The 20593-nt window shown below is 37.7% G+C and overlaps 1 protein-coding gene and 1 pseudogene across 1 annotated transcript; both read left to right on the top strand.

Moving 5' to 3' along the window:
- Positions 1-3496: 3496 nt before the first annotated feature.
- LOC149253308 (lysine-specific demethylase JMJ27-like) lies at positions 3497-18674 on the top strand (annotated as a pseudogene).
- On the top strand, positions 6640-10922 carry LOC149253309 (uncharacterized). The gene is made up of 2 exons (XM_089459883.1): positions 6640-6998; positions 10085-10922. Exon 2 carries the CDS (start codon positions 10148-10150, stop codon positions 10904-10906), a length of 759 nt encoding a protein of 252 aa, XP_089316009.1. The 5' UTR covers positions 6640-6998; positions 10085-10147; the 3' UTR covers positions 10907-10922.
- Positions 18675-20593: the final 1919 nt, after the last annotated feature.

Here is a 20593-nt window from a genome sequence, read left to right on the forward strand (position 1 = left end):
AGGACACTAGAATTCTCCCAAGAAGGAGAGAATTGTTGGGAGAAAAAATCAGAGCAATGTGGCGCCAGTGGCAGAGATGGGCTTGGATGCCCTCTGCGATTTTAAGCAGTTGCAGTGCTTCAACCCACCAGGGTAGGAAGCGGGGCAGGCCCTAGGCTATGCAGTTGCAATGCTTCAACCCACTAGTGAAAGAATTTGAGAAACATCAATTGGAGTAGTGGCCTCCTCGTGGCCACTAAGATTCATCTTGAGCAAATGCTAGAACTTGAGGCAGAGCCCAAGATTCAGAGTAAACTAGTAAAAGCCCTAAAGATTCCCGAGGTTAATGGCGAGGAAGAAAATGAGCATCATTACTGTGACAACTGCAATACATCTTTAGTAAGTTTCCACAGAAGCTGCGAATTCTGTAAGTGTGATCTTTGTTTGTGTTATTGTCGTGAGCTTCGGGAAGGGTCACTGCCTGGAGGTGATTTAGGAAAGAGATTAGTTGAGAATGTCGAGGCAGAGAATGAGGAGGATGTTGAACAAAAAGAAATGACAGGTCAGTTGGAATCTACAGTTGAAGATTACTAATGCTGTTGTCGGTCTTGCAGCTATTATGCATTCACTTTTTTGCATATATGGATGAGATTACAACAAGTGAGTGAATGCATGTGGGTCTCAACTTCACATAAACAAATGATTTTATGTTTCTTATTATGTTAGTTTTATGTCGTACTTAAAATGATTCAGGAGAGAATTGTGTTGTAACTAGCTATTACATTCACATTCTTTTAGCCTATATATCAAATGGAGGGAGGCGTACTTCATAAATGCCTTGTACCCCATGCATACAGTTGCAGACCATTCATAGAACTGTAGAAAGGCATGGAATAGGGGAAGCCATGGGCAATTTTGTTTTCTGGACTTTGAACTCTATACTTTCCAGCACTGTGAAAGTCATACATTGGGATGGAAGCGTTCAGGGGTTTCAAAGGATAATAAAGGCAGCAGAGCTTATGCAAGAAACCTCTTTGGAATGGTGGACATGTGAAACGGCATGGTAGAGCAATCTCTGCCATTTTCATAATTCCACGTCCGGTGAGATTTACTGTCTTCTTATATTTGATGAAGGTCCTTAATAAAGACAATCTCTCATGTTTATGTTTTTCAGAGTGTGGCAGCAGATTTCTGTGTGGTGGAGATGGCATTATTTGGCTCCCCCTTTGCATTGACTGGTAGCATCTCAGTTCGGGGATATTTCAAATGAAATGGCGATGGCCGATGGTGGGAAACAAGAGGTGAAGGAATTCTTGAGGTGCTACTTTGGATATAGGAATGATTTTATGGGACAAGTTGTAGTCGTTTCAGTGTCATTCCCAGTTTTATTTGCACTATTTTTTGTTGTTAGCATTAGAACTCTCAATTTCCAAACGAGATAGGGAATCATTATATTTTGTTTGCTTGTAGTGATTTCTCGCCTCATGTCAAAGCTTTCAATTTACAGACAAGATAGAAAAACATTGTGTTATGTTTTGTGACACAACCAAAGTCAACATTCTATGAATGCATATCAGAGGGCTTAAATACCTTCACTGATAAGCTCATTGGCATTTGGAAAGTTTAAAGTATTGAAGTTATACTTAATGCTATATTGATCATATGGATTGTGGCCTTGGTGATTTTCCTTTTCGCTTAATCCTACACGCTTTGCGCCATCCCATCTAGACATTTTACCAGGGATAATAAAGAGTGTCTCACGCTTTGCACCATCCCATCTAGACATTTTACCAAGATAATACTTGAATTGCCACTTGTCAACATTGTTATTGTGATCATTCAACAAGAAGAGTGGGTAAAAATCTTGGGGCATTGTCCCACCCACCTTTCCAAATTTGACCAAAAGGAAAGGAGCAGGCCTTATTGGCTATCACATCTATTGGTTGATTGAAATTTGAGTCTCGTCAGGGCATGAAGAAAAAACCATTGTCATATTTTTTATGCCTTGGTTCTTTAGAATCTAGGCTCATAGCCAAATATGGGCATGATTATTTGAAGTATCTCCAATTAATGAGGCATATGATGTTTCTTGTTTTCCTTTTGGTAAAGGAAACCCCACCTCCTCGCACATGTTGCCCCAAGAAGTGTAAAGTTATGGTTATGACAGGCTTCCATTTTTTTGGACAACTCAACGTCTTACATATAGCACTACTTGATTTGAAGTAGTTGTATAAAAAAACAGGATAATTATTTAAAGTTTGATTTGAATTAGTTGTATAAGACACCTAAGCTACACCATTCTTTGTAAAGTAACTGGAAGCTTCAGATTTCTAATGGACTTGAGTGTATACTGGGAGTTTCAGATTTCTAATGGACTTGAGTGTATACGTTACAACCATTCAGATGTAACTTTGTATAACTATTTTTTATAATGCTTAAGGTTCCTTTGTTTAGTCTATGATAATGGCCCTATGTGTGTATTCTACAACCATTCAGATGTAATTGTGTATAACTATTTGCTTAGGTTATATTTACTTTACATTTACTGAGTATTAAAGCCATGTTTACCTCTAAAACATATAGGGTTTGAGTTTTCTAATGAAAAATAAATTTGGGATTTTTTAGTATTTATATTTTTATTATTTTTTCATCAAGATTTCTTAATTTTTAATGTTTATTTCTTTACATAAAGCCATTTTTCATTACATATAAACCACTCTTCATTATTTTCACTTTGAACCAGTGTACAAAGTGGATCTATTTAACAAATTTGTGTGGACAACTCTCTTTCTTCTTGGTAGAGTATTTGGATTTTTCTCTATGTATGTGCATACTTCTTTCCAAAGGCAATTTGTTCGTGGAATTGGGTTGCTTCTCCCTCCCTAAGTACTGAATGAGGCTGGGTAGAGAAGCATTGTCAAATGGTAGGCTGGGTAGAGAAGCATTGTCAAATGGTAGGGGATAGTCATGGTGGTTATTGCCTTGGTCACTAGCAAACTTAGTAGATGCCTAGCCATCTATAGAGGTTTTTTGATTTTGGGTAATTAAGTTACTCTAAAATCAAATAAGACATTCAATGTGTTCCGTGTAATATAGATATAAACAAAACATCTAAAGAAAAATAATTGCACAATGATCCAGTCCAAGAAAACAAGGTTTTCCACAAACCAATTAAGCCTTTCAAGTATTTTCTTATATCAAACATTTGTGCAGGGTTTCAACCAATTAACATTTCATTAATTATGTATTTACAAATAAGTGATTTATGATCAAATTCCACAAAGTAATTCTATACCTTCTCTTCAAAGTCCTTCAAGGTTTTGAAAGTAAAACCAATGAATTATCAATATAATTTTACCATAATAAAAAATAATTAAAAGGACTTTAGCCAGCTCAAATTGCTCATTAGTTAATCTTGAACCAACATATTTTCTAGAGAAATTCAACCATTCCAATTTAATAATCCTACACTTCTGCCATGTTGCAATGTTTATGACATTTGTGCACATATTTTTAGGACGGTTCTCTCTCAGCTTGACATCTGTGTGCACATCATTTTTACGCTAGGGTTCTCGGAGAGTTTGTTTGAATTCTTAGTGAAATTCTTACTTGGAGGAGAGTTTATGGCACTGAACAATGGAGGACACCAGAATGCTCGCAAAATCAAAATTGCTGCGAGAACTCAGAGCAATATGGCTTCAGCGGCAGAGACGGGCTTGGATGCCCTCTGCGATTTTAAGCAGTTGCAGTGCTTCAATGCACCAATGTCGGAATGCCCTCTGCGATTTTAAGCAGATGCACTGCTTCAACGCACCAATGTCGGAATGCCGTCTTTGATTTTAAGCAGTTCCAGTGCTTCAACGCACCAATGTCGTAATGCGAGAACCATCATTCGCCCAGCAGAAACAGTGGCCCGAGGTCACTGGAAGCACTAGAGGCCAGGGTAGGAAGGGTAGGAAGCGGGGCAAGCCCCCGGGCTGCGGTGTTGCAGAGCTTCAAACCACCAATGTCGAGAATGGGAGAAACATCAATTGCCGCAGCAACAACAGTCCAATGCCACTGCGAGCATCAGAGGCCAGGGTAGGAAGCAGGGCAGGCCCCGAGTTGTGTAGTTGCAGTGCTTCAACCCACCAGTGTCAAAATGTGAGAAACATCAATTGGGGCAGCAACACCAGTCCAACGCCATTGTAAGCATCAGAGGCCAGGGTAGGAAGCCGGGCAGGCCCAGGGCTGGGGAGTTGTAGTGCTTCAACCGACCAATGTTCGAAATGCAAAAAACATCAATTGCAGCAGCCGCCACCCAAGGCCACTGGGAGATCCAGAGACCAAGGCAAGAAGCGGGGCAGGAAGCCCAAGACCGTGGAATTGCAGTGCTTAAACCCACCAATGTGGGAATGCAAGAAACACACCAATGTCGGAATGCGAGAAACACACCAATGTCTGAATGCGAGAGACATCAATTGCAGCAACAACAAGAGTCCAAAGCCACTGCGAGCACCAGAGGCCAGGGTAAGAAGCGGTCAGGAAGCCCCGGACCATGTTACATGAGGGCACTGAGGGTGGTGAGAAGAAGACAGGGCGGAAACGCAAGGTCAAAGAGGAGCAGGAAGAAATTGGGGAAAAATTTGGGGTTTTGAAATTAATGAAAGTGGGGTATACGAAGATGATGTTAATGACGAGGACCGCAATAAGGAAGCAACGAATGGCTTTCTGAAATACAGTGCACCGGTTTCGAACAAAGAGCCTAAATGGCCTGCGCCACTGAATTTACGACGGGTTGAAGATTACCCAACTCCTGATGTTTCCAAGGTTAAGAATACCAAGAAATTTGTCAGAAAATTGCAGATTGCGGTGGATCATGATACTGGAGTCCGTGAGTCCGTGATTTTTCTCGGTATATTCCAGAAGAGGAGAATAAAATGAAGGCAACATCACAGAACACTTTGAATACGAATTGCCATCAGTGTAAAATAAATGACAAAGGCAGAGTGGTCTGTTGTTCCAAATGTCCAAAGAAGTACGGTCTTATCTGCATTCGAAAATGAACCCTTCGCGAAGGTAAAAGGAAATTGCACAGGTCTATCCTTTTTGTCGAGGGCATTGTAATTGCAAAGCTTGTTTAGGGCGAACTCCCGAGGTTAGAGTGCAGACATTGGGCGTAGCTGATAGGTCCATTTTCTCCAGAATGTAATTTGCAGCGGCCTCCCCGTGGTCACTAAGATTCATCTTGAGTAAATGCTAGAACTCGAGGCAAAGGCCAAGATTCAGAGTAAACCAGTAGAAGCCCTGGAGATTCCCGAGGCTAATGGCGAGGAAGAGAATGAGCATCATTACTGTGACAACTGCAATACATCTTTAGTAAGTTTCCACAGAAGCTGCGAATTCTGTAAGTGTGATCTTTGTCTGTGTTATTGTCGTGAGCTTCGGGAAGGGTCACTGCCTGGAGGTGATTTAGGAAAGAGATCAGTTGAGAATGCCGAGGCAGAGAATGAGGAAGATGCTGAACAAAAAGAAATGACAGGTCAGCTGGAATCTGCACCATTGCCTGATTTTAAATTTAATTCTGATATTTAAATCCCATGTCCACGTTGTATGTCCATGTTGTTGCTGTGAAAATAAATTGTTAGAATTAAAGTGCATGCAGTCTGGGCCAAATTGGGTTGCAAACATAGAGAAAAAAGCACAAAAAGTTGCCAGGAATTGTCAATTTCCAATGGAATTAGGAGATTCACATCCATGTTCTGTGTGCTTCAAGCCTAACTTTGAGATTTCTGATAAGCTGAGAAGAGCAGAAGCGGGGACAACTATTTATATTGCCCCACCGTTAAGGGAGAGACTCTTGAGCATTTTCAGAAACACTGGAGAAGAGGTGAGCCTGTGATTGTTGGAAATGTCTTGGATAATACTACAGGACTAAGCTGGGAGCCAATGGTCATGTGGCGGGCTTTCAGGGAAACCAGTGACAGGTTTTCGGAGGAGACACACACAATGCATGTCATTGATTGCCTGGATTGGTATTCTGTTGAGGTTAATGTACATAAGTATTTTTATGGTTATCAGAAGGGAAGGTGCCATCGTATTCACTGGCTTGAGATGTTGAAGTTGAAGGATTGGCCTTCTGCAAATTTATTCGAAAAGCATCTACCACGACATGGTGCGTCTACTCCTTACCTTTCAAGGGGTACACCCATCCTAAAATTGGGATTCTAAATCTCGCCACAAAACTTCCACCACACTGCTCGAAGGCTGATTTAGGTCCCAAAACATACATAGCTTATGGCACGAGGGAAGAACTTGAGGGGATTCAATGACTAAGTTGCACTGTGACATTTCTGATGCTATCAATGTCATAATGCATACTGCTCAGGTCAACTTCTCAGATTCCCACCAAAATCAGATAGAGAAATTGAGACAAAAGTACAGGCAAATTGATGGGCTGCCAGAGATTTCAGAGAAGATGGAAAATCTGAACTCGGAATTTGGAGGTGCTCTATGGGATATTTTTCGGAGAGAGGATGTACCCAAATTGTGTGCTTCTTTGGAGAAACACAGTGTGCTTATTTGGAGAAACACAAAAGAGAATTCAGGCACATTAACAATCAGTGTCTTGAAGAGGTTATTCAACCAATTCATGATCAGACTTTTTACCTGAACGCTGAGCATAAGAGGAAGCTGAAATTGGAACATGGGGTAGAGGCATGGAAATTTGAACAACATCTTGGTGAGGCAGTCTTTATTCCAGCTGGGTGTCCTCATCAAGTTCGAAACCTCAAGTCGTGTATTAAAGTTTCCCTTGATTTTGTATCACCTGAGAATTTGCAGGAATGTATTCGGTTGAGGAGTTCCGCTTGCTTCCCAAGGGCCACAGGGCGAAAGAAGACAAGTTGGAGGTGAAGAAGATGGTTCTCCATGCAATGGAATCTGCCATGAAGGAGCTCGACAGCTTGAGCATGGTTACTGAGAAATCAAACAAGGGAAAGGGTACAGGGTCGTAGAATATGTGGATTCATGCTGCTGCTGTTACGTTTTTGAGTACCCCACTTATTTTGATGATGTTTTTTGGTTTTGTCCAGATATTTTTCCATGAATAGGATAAAAAGTTGCTATATTAATTTTTTTAAAGATTTGTTAAATAAAATGCTATAGTACTCTATGCACCCGCTATGCAGCTCAGTTTTTCTATGCACCCGCTATGCAGCTCAGTTTTTTAAAATGATTTGTTTCTTTATGGTAAATAGTCCCTGCGAAGATAAAAAGAAACAAACAAAAATAGAAATAAATCAATTTTTGCAAATCATTGGTAAACTAACTTGTACTTGGATGTAACAGGCTGTAAATCAGAATTGGAAGACAAAAGGATATTGTGTGAAAAAGTTGAAATACAGAGAAACAAAAATAGAAGTATATCGATTTTTCAAATCATATGTAAAAGAACTTATATTCAGATCTAACAGGCTGTAAACAGAATTGGAAGACAAAAGAATATTGTCTTAAGAAGTTGAAAACAGAAACAAAAATAGAAATAAATCAATATTGCAAATCATTTGTAAAAGAACTTATACTAAAATGTAGCAGGCTGTAAACAGAATTGTAAGACAAAAGGATATTGTGTTAAGAAGTTGAAATACAGATAACAAAAATAGAAATAAATCGATATTGCAAATCATTTGCAAAAGATTTTTTACTAAGATGTGAGAATACAAATCCAACATAACGAGAAGGAAGGGAAGGGCTCATTTGTAGAAGAAGGATCTTCATAGCAGCTTGTCAAAAGGAAAAATGAACCTGCTGAACAGGAAATCACAGAGAATCTCCTTCAGGTTGACCTCAGATCCATTTAGAAGACTCCAAATACTCCCCATAAGTAAAGCCATCATAGTCCACCTCTCTTTAAAATTCCATCCAAATATCTCAAACAACCAACAGTGTTTTACAACAAGCAGCAACTACAGAAAAAGATAAAAATGACTCATTTCCCCTCTCTTTTAGCCCCTTTCCACCTAATAGAAAAGCATAAATTTTAAAGTTGAAAACCAAAGAAGTTTGTGCAACATTTTTGACATATATGCATATTTAAGATATATTTAAGGTCATTTTTAGAAAGCTCGTATGAAATTTTTCCAAACCTTACGCAGAATGTTGTGAAATATGGTGATATTTTTTGAATTGGAAGGTAAGATTTTAAAAATGGAAAAACAGAACCAGAATATGTTGTGCATCTTAGATGAGTCGGGATTCTGAAACATGAAATTTGTACATCATGTCACATCTTCATGTGTTTGGTAGCTACGCTACAGATTGGATTCCGTGAGGAAATGGCAGAAGGAATTTTTGAGCATAGTGTTGGAGCATCTACATAATGCAGTTGGAGAAAAAGCAAGAGATCATTGTAGCAAATTCCTACCCTTATTTATAGAAACATTTTCCAACATAACTCACAATCACACTAGCGATCAAATACTGGAGTAGTATGTTATATCCATGGTTACAGTTGCTACTTATACCAATTGCAATTGGAGAAAAAACAAGAGATCATTGTAGCAAATTCCTACCCTTATCTATAGAAACATTTTCCAACATAACTCACAATCACACTAGTGATCAAATACTGGAGTAGTATGCTATATCCATGGTTACAGTTGCTACTTATACCGATTGCAAGGCAAGGAAAATCATATCCACTTCCAGTGTCAGAACCCCTTATATATCCCTGTGTAGTTGGAAGGAGTCATTCTGCAACTTCCTTGAGATCTTCGGAACTCTATCAGGATTGAATAACAATGGTGCTTGAGACCTCTATATTTTGCAGAAGGCTTTGCTGTTGGCAACTGAACTGCGTGTACTCCTTTGTAAGTCATAAAACAAAGCTATGAATCTAGCCATTTTGGTTAAAAATGTGCTTCAAGTAATGTTAAGAATCACGGTGTTAAGAAAGTTTAATATGTATCTCTCTGGAATGATGGTCCTGTGGGAAATGTAACTGCAAGTGAAGAGCTTATAAAGGTACGTGGCATATAAGCGGCCCCTAAATAATTTGGTAAGGATGAAGGAACACATGCAAACAATCAGAAGAGAAAAAATGATATCAATTCCAAGAATTCTACGGAATTCGGGAGTCAGTATGATCATATGACAGATCAATGCTTGTCATTGACTTAATCATGACAAATGCCACAACTTCAGTTCACATGTATATTCCAAATTTTAGACAGCTGAAGAACCTGCAAACCTGTTATTCATTCTCCAAGTCCTAGGAGTTGATTGATTCTTGACGTCTAACTTACCTAGAGTAATTTATTAAATTGATTCTTGACGTCTAACTTACCTAGAGTAATTTATTAAATGACAAAACTCATGACTCCTATAGATATTGCATCAAGCAAACTTCAAATTCAATTTGGGTAATGCAACTCTCATATATGATCAAGCAGGCTTTTATGGTTCAGCGTTGTTATTTTTCATAAGGCTCACTAACTAGTTTATATGGTTTTCTCAATAATTATGCTTTAAAGGCAACACCAAGGGAATTAAGAGAGCAGAACATAAAAACACATTGTTTTTATTCAAACGTACAATTACTGAAACACAATTTAAAAAATGTAGAGCCTCTTTAAGGCACCTAAAATCCCTCAAGAATCTCAGCTATACATATCTTCACGCAAGGGATGGCCGAAGCACATTAAACATGGCAAATTTTATGGTGTATGATATATTAGAGCTACAGAAATATTAATTATGTTTTGATTTATCAAACTTTGATTAGATTCCTGGTGAATGGATTTGTTTTAGGGCGGTTTCTAGTCTATTTTATTAGATTCCAACTTTCTGGAATTCTGTTGAATAATTTTTTTTTGGCAAGTATTACAATTTAAATGTTTCTGCCTGAAGTCCTGGTTGGTCTATCACGTGCTGATAAATAAGTTTTATTTGCCATTTTGTTTTAGATGTTTGGGTTTTGGGATTTTTATCGTAAGGAGGATGTTTTCATTTGTTTTGCCTGGAAATGAAAAATTAGAAATGGAGTTTCTTGAAGAGTTTCATGATTTGATTTTCTCAATCAATGGTGTAGGCTTCTCTAAATCTATGGATCTCATTTTTGGTGCAGTCAATTCTATGGAAAAACTATGCAAAGTTCACAGAATTTGCTTAAGAAGCACTGTCCAGCTGTATGAATTATACAATTTGTCATAGCTTCATAGTGACAATGGTCTGCACTATCCATTGTGAAAATGCTACAGGGATTTACGATTCCAACTGTGAAGGAGAAACTATTTCTGAAGAAAAAGGTGACCCACTTAAGAGGGCCAGCCTCATGAATAGGTCCTTCAACAGTTCTGTAAGTTCAATGGAAGAAGATAGAACTCAGGCATTTGAGGAGGTCAAGGAACCTTACATAGAATCAGTTCACACACAGAATTTGGCAATATTTGACAAGCTGAAAGATGGGATCCCACATAACATGTTGCAGAGGGATCTGAATGAGTTTCCAAAAGATATTACTAAAGGTGAGTCTCCCAACAGTGATGAGGATAGTTGGGTTGATGTAAAGCTTTCTGATTCCCTTGGTTTGGATTCTTCTTGTGAGGCTAGAGCTGCATCTTGTCTTGAAATATTGAATGATAGGAGAAATATTGAAGGTGCAATGAACAAGAAACCAGCAATATCAGTTAATGAGGATCGTTGGAAGATCAAAGATCTTAATGATAGGACTGGGCATGAACATCCTACTAGTAACATATATTTTCAAGTGCATTCTCTGGAAGAGAACATGGGAACAATAAGCGTATCTGAATGTTCAAAAGAAAACAAACGGGTTGAAGAAGCTAGACAAGAGGATAATTCAATCGCTCCCTTTTTCACAAACAATTTAAAGCCGGAAAAGACATTCTACAAGGCAAAAATTGAGATAGTAAATGCTAAGCCGTGAATGTCTCTGACTATTAGGCTGCCATCTGCTCAAGACAAACATTTTGTTGAAGTTGAAGAAATCTGTATCCATGCCATCCCTCTTGCAGCAGTCATGGAAGGAATGGAACACATGGGTTTCAGCGTTCATTTCAATCCTTTTGGTAGCTCAGTTGGAGGCTCTTTACTGGCAATGCTTGTTCCAAGTATTTTACAGATGTCAATGGGTGGGTTTGGTCAAAGACAAGAAAAGAAATGTGTTTTGTAGGCCCATTCAAAGGCAGCGAAGCCACTGATTCGTCAGAATGTGAATCTTATCTGTCATGACTTCAGCTACCTCCCAGTCTTCCCAGTTTTCCATGACAGAATCACCAGTTTCAACAGGAGAACATGCATCTTATGGTAGGTATCCGGATGAAAGATATTTAACCAATTTACTTTTATATCAAGACTAGGTTATTTTTAGTGACAAGGTGCTGATAGAAGCACATTAAGAAGTGTCTATGTGATTTGGAGAATCACTCCAATTCCGGGCATTGGTTAGGAAAACTTTAAGGTCAAAGTGGCTGGTGCATATTTAAGGAGGTTTGCTAGAGTGTTGGTAATTAAAAACTATGGGGTGTATGTTTGAATGTGGGTCTTACGGATTCAAATTAAATTTTTTTGAAGATAGATGTTTTTAAATCAAATTGGAGGTTATCAGGGCTTGTTTTCTGATTTGTTTCGTTCAATGCTTATTAGTGTTGAAATTAGTAACAAAACATTTTTGTAGTGTTAAAATTTTGGGAAATGTTTAAAAAGCATATGCAAGATTTAAGTGGGGAAAGCAGAAAATTTTCTTGGTATTTTTTTACATCAAAATGTTGGAGTGTTTGAATGGTGGAAATGGATTTAGCACCATCAAAAACCCTTGGGGCACCCAAAACCCTGTAGTTTGATAGCTTTAACTCAAATTTTCAAAAAAAGTCTACTGGATTTTGTAATAATCTTGTTAGAATTTCCATTATTTTCCGGGCTAATTTGTGGGCTCTTTAGACTAAGTGTTGGTGGAAAAGTTTTGTTACGATTTTACCAATCTTGTTCAGTTTTGTGGATTGGTTGGATATTCCTTTTGCAAACTATTCAAGGGCTTAATTTTCAACTTTTCCAAGTAATTATCAGTTTTTGACAAACTCTATTGTTGTCATTTGCATTTTCATTTTCTTGTATGCCACAGTTTAAAGTAATCTATGTGTTTTCATTGGAAGAAATGTACACAGAATTGCTTTTTGAAAAGCCTTTTTATGCCTTTGTTCATCCAAGGTTTAATTTTCATTACAAAATTTCATTATTCTGTATTTTAATTTGGATTATATATGAAATTGAAATATCACCACTTAACATTCATATGTAAATTAAAATAAACTGTAAATAAATTTTAATTAATTTTTAGAAAAAAAATATTAATTAATAATATAATTTAGAGTGTAGATTTTAGAATCCAATCATTTTAATTGAATTTAAATGGTGATTTTCGATAGTGGTTATTCTCTATTTTTAATATTTTGTTAAAAGTCACTTCTAAAGGAGACGGGAGCGGAAGGGCCGAGGAGAAACCAGGGTTTTATCCTCTGATCTTAGGGTTCTAGCTTCGGAAATGGCAGACGAGGGTTATTCATCCTCACGCTCTGACCGCAAAAGGAAATTTGATGATACTGACAGGGTTGGGAGGAAGACAGGCTTCTCTGAACGGCCTAACGGGGAGAACCAGGTTGCTTACAACAGCGCTACGCCGCCCCTGGATGAAGTGCAGATTGCTAAACAAAAGGCTCAGGAGATCGTTGCTCGTCTTGTCAGTGATGCCGAGGCCAAACGCCCTCGCACGGAGGACGACGACACTAATCGCGCAGAGAAACGGGATCCGCATTGCCGCCAGCGAAGAACTCGCAACCTAAGGAACGGATCTGATACCTCAGGCCTTGGGAGAGCGAGGCATGAAGATGGGACGCGCACTTCAAGCTTAAGAAGATATAAAATCCCCAGATCCGCGGCTGATCAAGCAGATCGGGCTCTCATCAAACAGAACGGCCAAGATCTTGCAGGTCTGCTCCCCCGGCTAGGAAACGGCCACGGCAGATCTGTTCCAGGAAGCTCAAGAAGCCCTGGAATGGAGTCAAGGCCCTTACCTGACTTCTTTCAGATCCAAATTTCTCAACCCATAGGCAGAACCATCATGCAATGGGTTAGCCCCTCAAATTTGGTGCAGGAACTCAAACTGAATCTTGAGCGCAGAATGGGGATCCCTTCAAGCCTTCAGCGACTTATCTTTCAAGGTAAACAACTTGAAGACCCTCTTCCCCTCTCTGCTTACAACGTTTCAAGAAACAACTCTGTGGTGGTAACCCTTCGTTTGAGAGGAGGTGCAGTGGGACAATCTTCCTCTACTATGCCTTTCTCATACAAAGACGCAGTTCACTCTGAGATCCCCAAACCCCCGGAAGCCCTTAAATCCAAGGCCTTCTTGGTTGACAAGATTGAAGAAGTTCCCTCTGTTGAACTCATACATGAAGATCTGGCTTCCAATCTTCAAGAATTTGCAGAAAGAGCCATCATTTGCAGATTCAACGGATTGTGGCCGCGATCGCAGGATCTCTATGCATGGATCCATGCAAACTGGACACATCACTGTAAGATCTTTTTTTGCTCGAAAGGTTACTTCATTGTTTTATTTGATAACAGTAAGCATTATGAAAAGGCCTTAGCAGAGGGCCCTTGGTTCATGGGAACTGCAGGGCTATTCTTAACTCCTTGGTTCCCAGACTTTGATCCAGCTACTGCAGTCATCACCAAGACACCTATATGGATCCGGCTTCCAAACTTACCTGCCCACCTATGGAGTACTCGGGTCTTCAGAGCCATAGGAGACACCGTGGGCAGCTTCATAAATGGGGATTTATGGCGGGAAGCCAAAGGTCTCTACTCATATGCAAGAATATGTGTGGAACTAGACCTGAGCAAAGGACTTCCAGAACAAATCAATCTCAAGATAAACGACTTTGTCTGGACCCAGACACTGGATTACGAGAATACTGCTTTTCGGTGCCGCCATTGCCACCAATCTGGGCATTTGCAGAATACATGCCCATCTCGCCTAGCAAAAAAGAACATGGCCAACGTCTCCAAGCCCAAACCCAAACGATGGGCTCCTTGCTCTCCTCCTCCTGTCGTGGATTCTGATTCCTCCAGCTCTGAAGATGAAGACAGTGATGAAGAATTGATTCAGCGTACTCATTTCGTGGCCCCTTCCACAGATGGTCTAGCGCCTTCCTCTGACTCAGCTTCTGCTCAGAAACGTGTCCATTTGTCCTCCTCCTCTGATTCAGAAAAGGAGGGTTACCCTGTGGAGGACCCTAATCTTCAAGTTGTTATAGCTCATCCACCCCAAAATGGCTGGGTTGAAGTCAAAAAAAGGAAAGGGAAAAAGCTTCGTGTTGATGCCTCTACCCTCTCAGGGTAGGAATTAATGCTTCTTTAGGCTCCCAGTGACTTGTTGTAGCTCCTTGCTTGCTTAACTCTTTCTCCGGAACCGAGGTTGATAGTCCTATCATTTCCGGTTGCCGGTCTCCTGCCTCTCTGGAGTGTATCCTCTTGTACAATATTTTTGCTTAATAGAATTAGTCTTAATCGAGAAAAAAAAAATATTTTGTTAAAAGTATATCTAGTGTTTTTAGTTTGAACTCTAGAATTGAATATGCATCTATCTATATATATGATGATGATGATGATGATGATGGTTAACGTCCGCTGAGACCAAATAATGATCTATCGGACCTAAAAAGACAAATTATTTATTTTGATTTAAGATTTTATTCCTATGCTCAAAAAGCTTGGAGAGAAGCCTCCCGAGTTCACTATAATTTTGGCATTGTAAAAGGCTAGGAAGGTTAGTATTGTAACAAAGGTTGTGAAATTGAGATCTAATGTGGTTGTATGCAGGGCACTCTAAGAGGAAGTGGTTTTCATCCTCGATGCTCCTATTCTCACAAATATGGCAGATCCTTTCCATCCATGGCGTTTTAGGAACTACCCAGCGGCCAGTTTCACTATGGAGCTCATGAGAATTCGTTCTAATCTTTGCTATATTAATTTTCTTTTTTGAGCTAGTTAGAATAGAGAGATACTTTTGATCTTCAAGGGTGGGGTTGATGACCTTCTTATAATAATTTAATTTTCTTTTAGACGCTAAATCTTTCTCACACCACAATTTTTCTTTGAACTTAGAAGTAACAATATCTTTAATGTTATTTATGTTTTGCAAAGCATCATTCTTTATATATATATATAAAGAATTAAATAAATTGATTAAGGTAGCTCGTGAAAATTGTAGCAATACATTTTTATTTTTAATTTTAATATAACTAATTTTTATTTACTAAATAATATATAAAATAATATAATATTGTTCTATAAAATTGAAATAAAAAAATAAGATAAAATAATATAATAGAAGATTAAAATGTTAAGATTTGATGCATAAGATGATAAGCTAGGTTAGAATTTTAATTATATATATATATATATATTTATTTATTTAAATTTTTATAAAATTTAATTTATAAAAATTATTTTAAAAATATTGTGATAATTATAAAAGTTAATAATGAGTTAATTATTAGTCCATGATTTTAATCTGGAAAATAGAAAGTATATACTCTAATACTCTTATTTACATAAATTTGGGAATAAAAAAAGCTTAAAAAATAATAATAATATTCCTTTTTACAAAAAAGTGTGTGATCTTTTTAGAAGAAAGGAATATATATTTCATTATAAACAGACATCTACATATGGTCATATGGTCTATCAATAGCCACTCAAACCTGGGTAGAAAAGTCATTAATGAACTGTCCCAACAACCAGGGATAACTTCAGTGTAACCAAACAAACAGGCTTTTCATGTTCCTTTTATTTCATCATGTAAATTTAACTAAACTGCAGATTCTCTAAATCTGACAAACCTGAGTATATGCAACTACTAAATTTAGTGTATGCCGAAGCGAATCTGCAATCCACATAAGATTTCATATACTAATTGCAGGAAAAGTTGGGGTTGGTAACTTTGAGTGAATATACTCCCACGTTAAGATCTAAATAGCGTACACCAAATTTGCCCGGGTCAATCGTTCCACTGATATTGAAAGAGAACCTCCCGCGACCCCACCATAAAAGAGAAGTAGGTCTGGCTGGACAGACTTACAAACCTTACACCAATTTTGCGTCACCACTTTTATAGGCTTATACTGATTATATGACCACGAGACGTTCAATAGGCACCCATTTTCCCAGGCACCTCCTGTGGTTCGATATCAGACACCACATCTGAAATCAAAATTGCAAACGAAAATCAACAGGAATCTCACTTGACTTCAATAAACCAAGCTACAGGCCTAACTACTTGCATTAATTTCAAACAGAATTTCAGTTGAATTCAACTATCTGAAATCTAAATTGTAAGCGTTAATCAATAGGAATTTCAATTGAATACAACAAAGCGGGCTATAGGCCTAACTACTAGGATTAATTTCAACAGAAGTTCAATTGAATTGAAGTAAACAGGCCTAACTACCATGCATCATCTTCAACCAGAATTTCAATTGGATTCAACTAGGGGAGTTACAGGCGTAACTATCTAATTGCATTAACTTCAACTTACACTCATTTTCCCCAGGAACCTCCGTGAGTTGGGTATCAGAGAGCACACCTGAAATCAAAATTGTAAATAAATATCAACTAGAATTTCAATAAAATTGCAAATGATAATCAACTAGGCCTTGCATTAATTTCAACCAGAATTTCAATTGAATTCAACTATGCCAGCTACATGGCCCTAAGTATGTTGCATAATTTCAACTATCCATAGCCTTAGGTATGTGGCATAATTTCAACTATCCATAACTTTTTAAAAGATCCATAGTTTCTAGTGCTACAAATTAATATAATGATAATGATAATATACCAGTTGGTCGCACTGCCATCAGATGGTGGAGACCGAGAGAAAGAAGCAGAAGCAAAGAAACGACAGCAAGCTGCTGTTGATATTTCATCTCGTTACACGCAAATCCCATTAGCAAATCGGATTTCACCACCAATACCTTAGACACGGTACGAATCCGATATGACATATATTTATATTTCGGTAAATTGTTATAATTCATATATTTCGGTAAATTGTTAGAATTAATTAGGGTATATTGTTAGAATTAATCGGATATGAGAAATTTTATGAGAGATCTTCCCGGGTTAATTTCCTGCTGTATTGCAGATCGCATGTGTGTGTTAGAATTGTTATTATTGGTTGATTGCTGTTATTGGTTGTTTAATAAATATATTAAAGTGGAATCTGTTACGATATGACATATCTTTATACATTGGTATATTGTTAGAACTCGTATACTTTAATTTTGGTATATTGTTAGAATTAATTGAATATGAGAAATTTTAAGAGAGATATTCCCGGTTTATTTGCCTCCTGTATTCCAGGTCGCATGTATGTCTGAGGATTAGTTTGTAATTAATTCGATATGAGAAAGTTTTGTTAGAATTCATATACTTTAATTTTGGTATATTGTTTTGGTATATTGTTAGAATCAATTGGTAATGAGAAATTTTAAGAGAGATATTCCCGGTTAGTTTCCTCCTGTATTCCAGATCGCATGTATATCTGATGATTAGTTTGCATATTGTTAGAATTAATTGGATATGAGAAATTTTATGGCACGAGTGAAGAACTTGAGGGGATTACCACGACATGGTGCGTCTACTCCTTACCTTTCAAGGGGTACACCCATCCTAAAATTGGGATTCTAAATCTCGCCACAAAACTTCCACCACACTGCTTGAAGGCTGATTTAGGTCCCAAAACATACATAGCTTATGGCACGAGGGAAGAACTTGAGGGGATTCAATGACTAAGTTGCACTGTGACATTTCTGATTGCTATCAATGTCATAATGCATACTGCTCAGGTCAACTTCTCAGATTCCCACCAAAATCAGATAGAGAAATTGAGACAAAAGTACAGGCAAATTGATGGGCTGCCAGAGATTTCAGAGAAGATGGAAAATCTGAACTCGGAATTTGGAGGTGCTCTATGGGATATTTTTCTGAGAGAGGATGTACCCAAATTGTGTGCTTCTTTGGAGAAACACAGTGTGCTTATTTGGAGAAACACAAAAGAGAATTCAGGCACATTAACAATCAGTGTCTTGAAGAGGTTATTCATCCAATTCATGATCAGACTTTTTACCTGAACGCTGAGCATAAGAGGAAGCTGAAATTGGAACATGGGGTAGAGGCATGGAAATTTGAACAACATCTTGGTGAGGCAGTCTTTATTCCAGCTGGGTGTCCTCATCAAGTTCGAAACCTCAAGTCGTGTATTAAAGTTTCCCTTGATTTTGTATCACCTGAGAATTTGCAGGAATGTATTCGGTTGAGGAGTTCCGCTTGCTTCCCAAGGGCCACAGGGCGAAAGAAGACAAGTTAGAGGTGAAGAAGATGGTTCTCCATGCAATGGAATCTGCCATGAAGGAGCTCGACAGCTTGAGCATGGTTACTGAGGAATCAAACAAGGGAAAGGGTACAGGGTCGTAGAATATGTGGATTCATGCTGCTGCTGTTACGTTTTTGAGTACCCCACTTATTTTGATGATGTTTTTTGGTTTTGTCCAGATATTTTTCCATGAATAGGATAAAAAGTTGCTATATTAATTTTTTTAAAGATTTGTTAAATAAAATGCTATAGTACTCTATGCACCCGCTATGCAGCTCAGTTTTTTAAAATGATTTGTTTCTTTATGGTAAGTAGCTGCGAAGATAAAAAGAAACAAACAAAAATAGAAATAAATCAATTTTTGCATATCATTGGTAAACTAACTTGTATACTTGGATGTAACAGGCTGTAAATCAGAATTGGAAGATAAAAGGATAGTGTGTGAAAAAGTTGAAATACAGAGAAACAAAAATAGAAGTATATCGATTTTTCAAATCATATGTAAAAGAACTTATATTCAGATCTAACAGGCTGTAAACAGAATTGGAAGACAAAAGAATATTGTCTTAAGAAGTTGAAAACAGAAACAAAAATAGAAATAAATCAATATTGCAAATCATTTGTAAAAGAACTTATACTAAAATGTAGCAGGCTGTAAACAGAATTGTAAGACAAAAGGATATTGTGTTAAGAAGTTGAAATACAGATAACAAAAATAGAAATAAATCGATATTGCAAATCATTTGCAAAAGATTTTTTACTAGGATGTGAAAATACAAATCCAACATAACGAGAAGGAAGGGAAGGGCTCATTTGTAGAAGGATCTTCATAGCAGCTTGTCAAAAGGAAAAATGAACCTGCTGAACAGGAAATCACAGAGAATCTCCTTCAGGTTGACCTCAGATCCATTTAGAAGACTCCAAATACTCCCCATAAGTAAAGCCATCATAGTCCAACTCTTTTAAAATTCCATCCAAATATCTCAAACAACCAACAGTGTTTTACAACAAGCAGCAACTACAGAAAAAGATAAAAACGACTCACTTCCCCTCTTTTAGCCCCTTTCCACCTAATAGAAAAGCATAAATTTTAAAGTTGAAAACCAAAGAAGTTTGTGCAACATTTTTGACATATATGCCTATTTAAGATATATTTAAGGTCATTTTTAGAAACCTCGTATGAAATTTTGCCAAACCTTTCGCAGAATGCTGTGAAATATGGTGATATTTTTTGAATTGGAAGGTAAGATTTCAAAAATGGAAAAACAGAACCAGAATATGTTGTGCATCTTATATGAGTCGAGATTCTAAAACATGAAATTTGTACATCATGTCACATCTTCATGTGTTTGGTAGCTACGCTACAGATTGGATTCCGTGAGGAAATGGTAGAAGGAATTATTGAGCATACTGTTGGAGCATCTACAGAATGCTGTTGGAGAAAAAGCAAGAGATCATTGTAGCAAATTCCTACCCTTATCTATAGAAACATTTTCCAACATAACTCACAATCACACTAGCGATCAAATACTGGGGTAGTATGTTATATCCACTAGCGATCAAATACTGGGGTAGTATGTTATATCCATGGTTACAGTTGCTACTTATACCGATTGCAATTGGAGAAAAACCAAGAGATGATTGTAGTAAATTCCTACCCATATCTATAGAGACATGTTCCAACATAACTCACAATCACACCATTGATAAAATGCTGGAGTAGTATGCTATATCCATGGTTACAGTTGCTACTTATACCGATTTCAAGGCAAGGAAAATCATATCCAGAACCCCTTATATATCCATGTGTAGTTGGAAGGAGTCATTCTGCAACTTCCTTGAGATCTTCGGAACTCTATCAATATTGAATAACAATGGTTCTTGAGACCTCTATATTTTGCAGAAGGCTTTGCTGTTGGCAACTGAACTGCGTGTACTCCTTTGTAAGTCATAAAACAAGCTATGAATCTAGCCATTTTGGTTAAAAATGTGCTTCAAGTAATGTTAAGAATCACGGTGTTAAGAAAGGTTAATATGTATCTCTCTGGAATGATGGTCCTGTGGGAAATGTAACTGCAAGTGAAGAGCTTATAAAGGTACGTGACATATAAGCGGCCCCTAAATAATTTGGTAAGGATGAAGGAACACATGCAAACAATCAGAAGAGAAAAAATGATA

Source organism: Pinus tabuliformis, chromosome 7 (genome assembly GCF_031772625.1).
Source record: "Pinus tabuliformis cultivar Carrire ecotype Pingquan chromosome 7, CPIR1, whole genome shotgun sequence".
Classification (NCBI taxonomy): Eukaryota; Viridiplantae; Streptophyta; class Pinopsida; order Pinales; family Pinaceae; genus Pinus; species Pinus tabuliformis.

What these genes read in the sequence shown, in the direction of transcription:
- LOC149253309 (XM_089459883.1), top strand. Translation starts at nt 10,148, where the DNA reads ATGAATTATACAATTTGTCATAGCTTCATAGTGACAATGGTCTGCACT.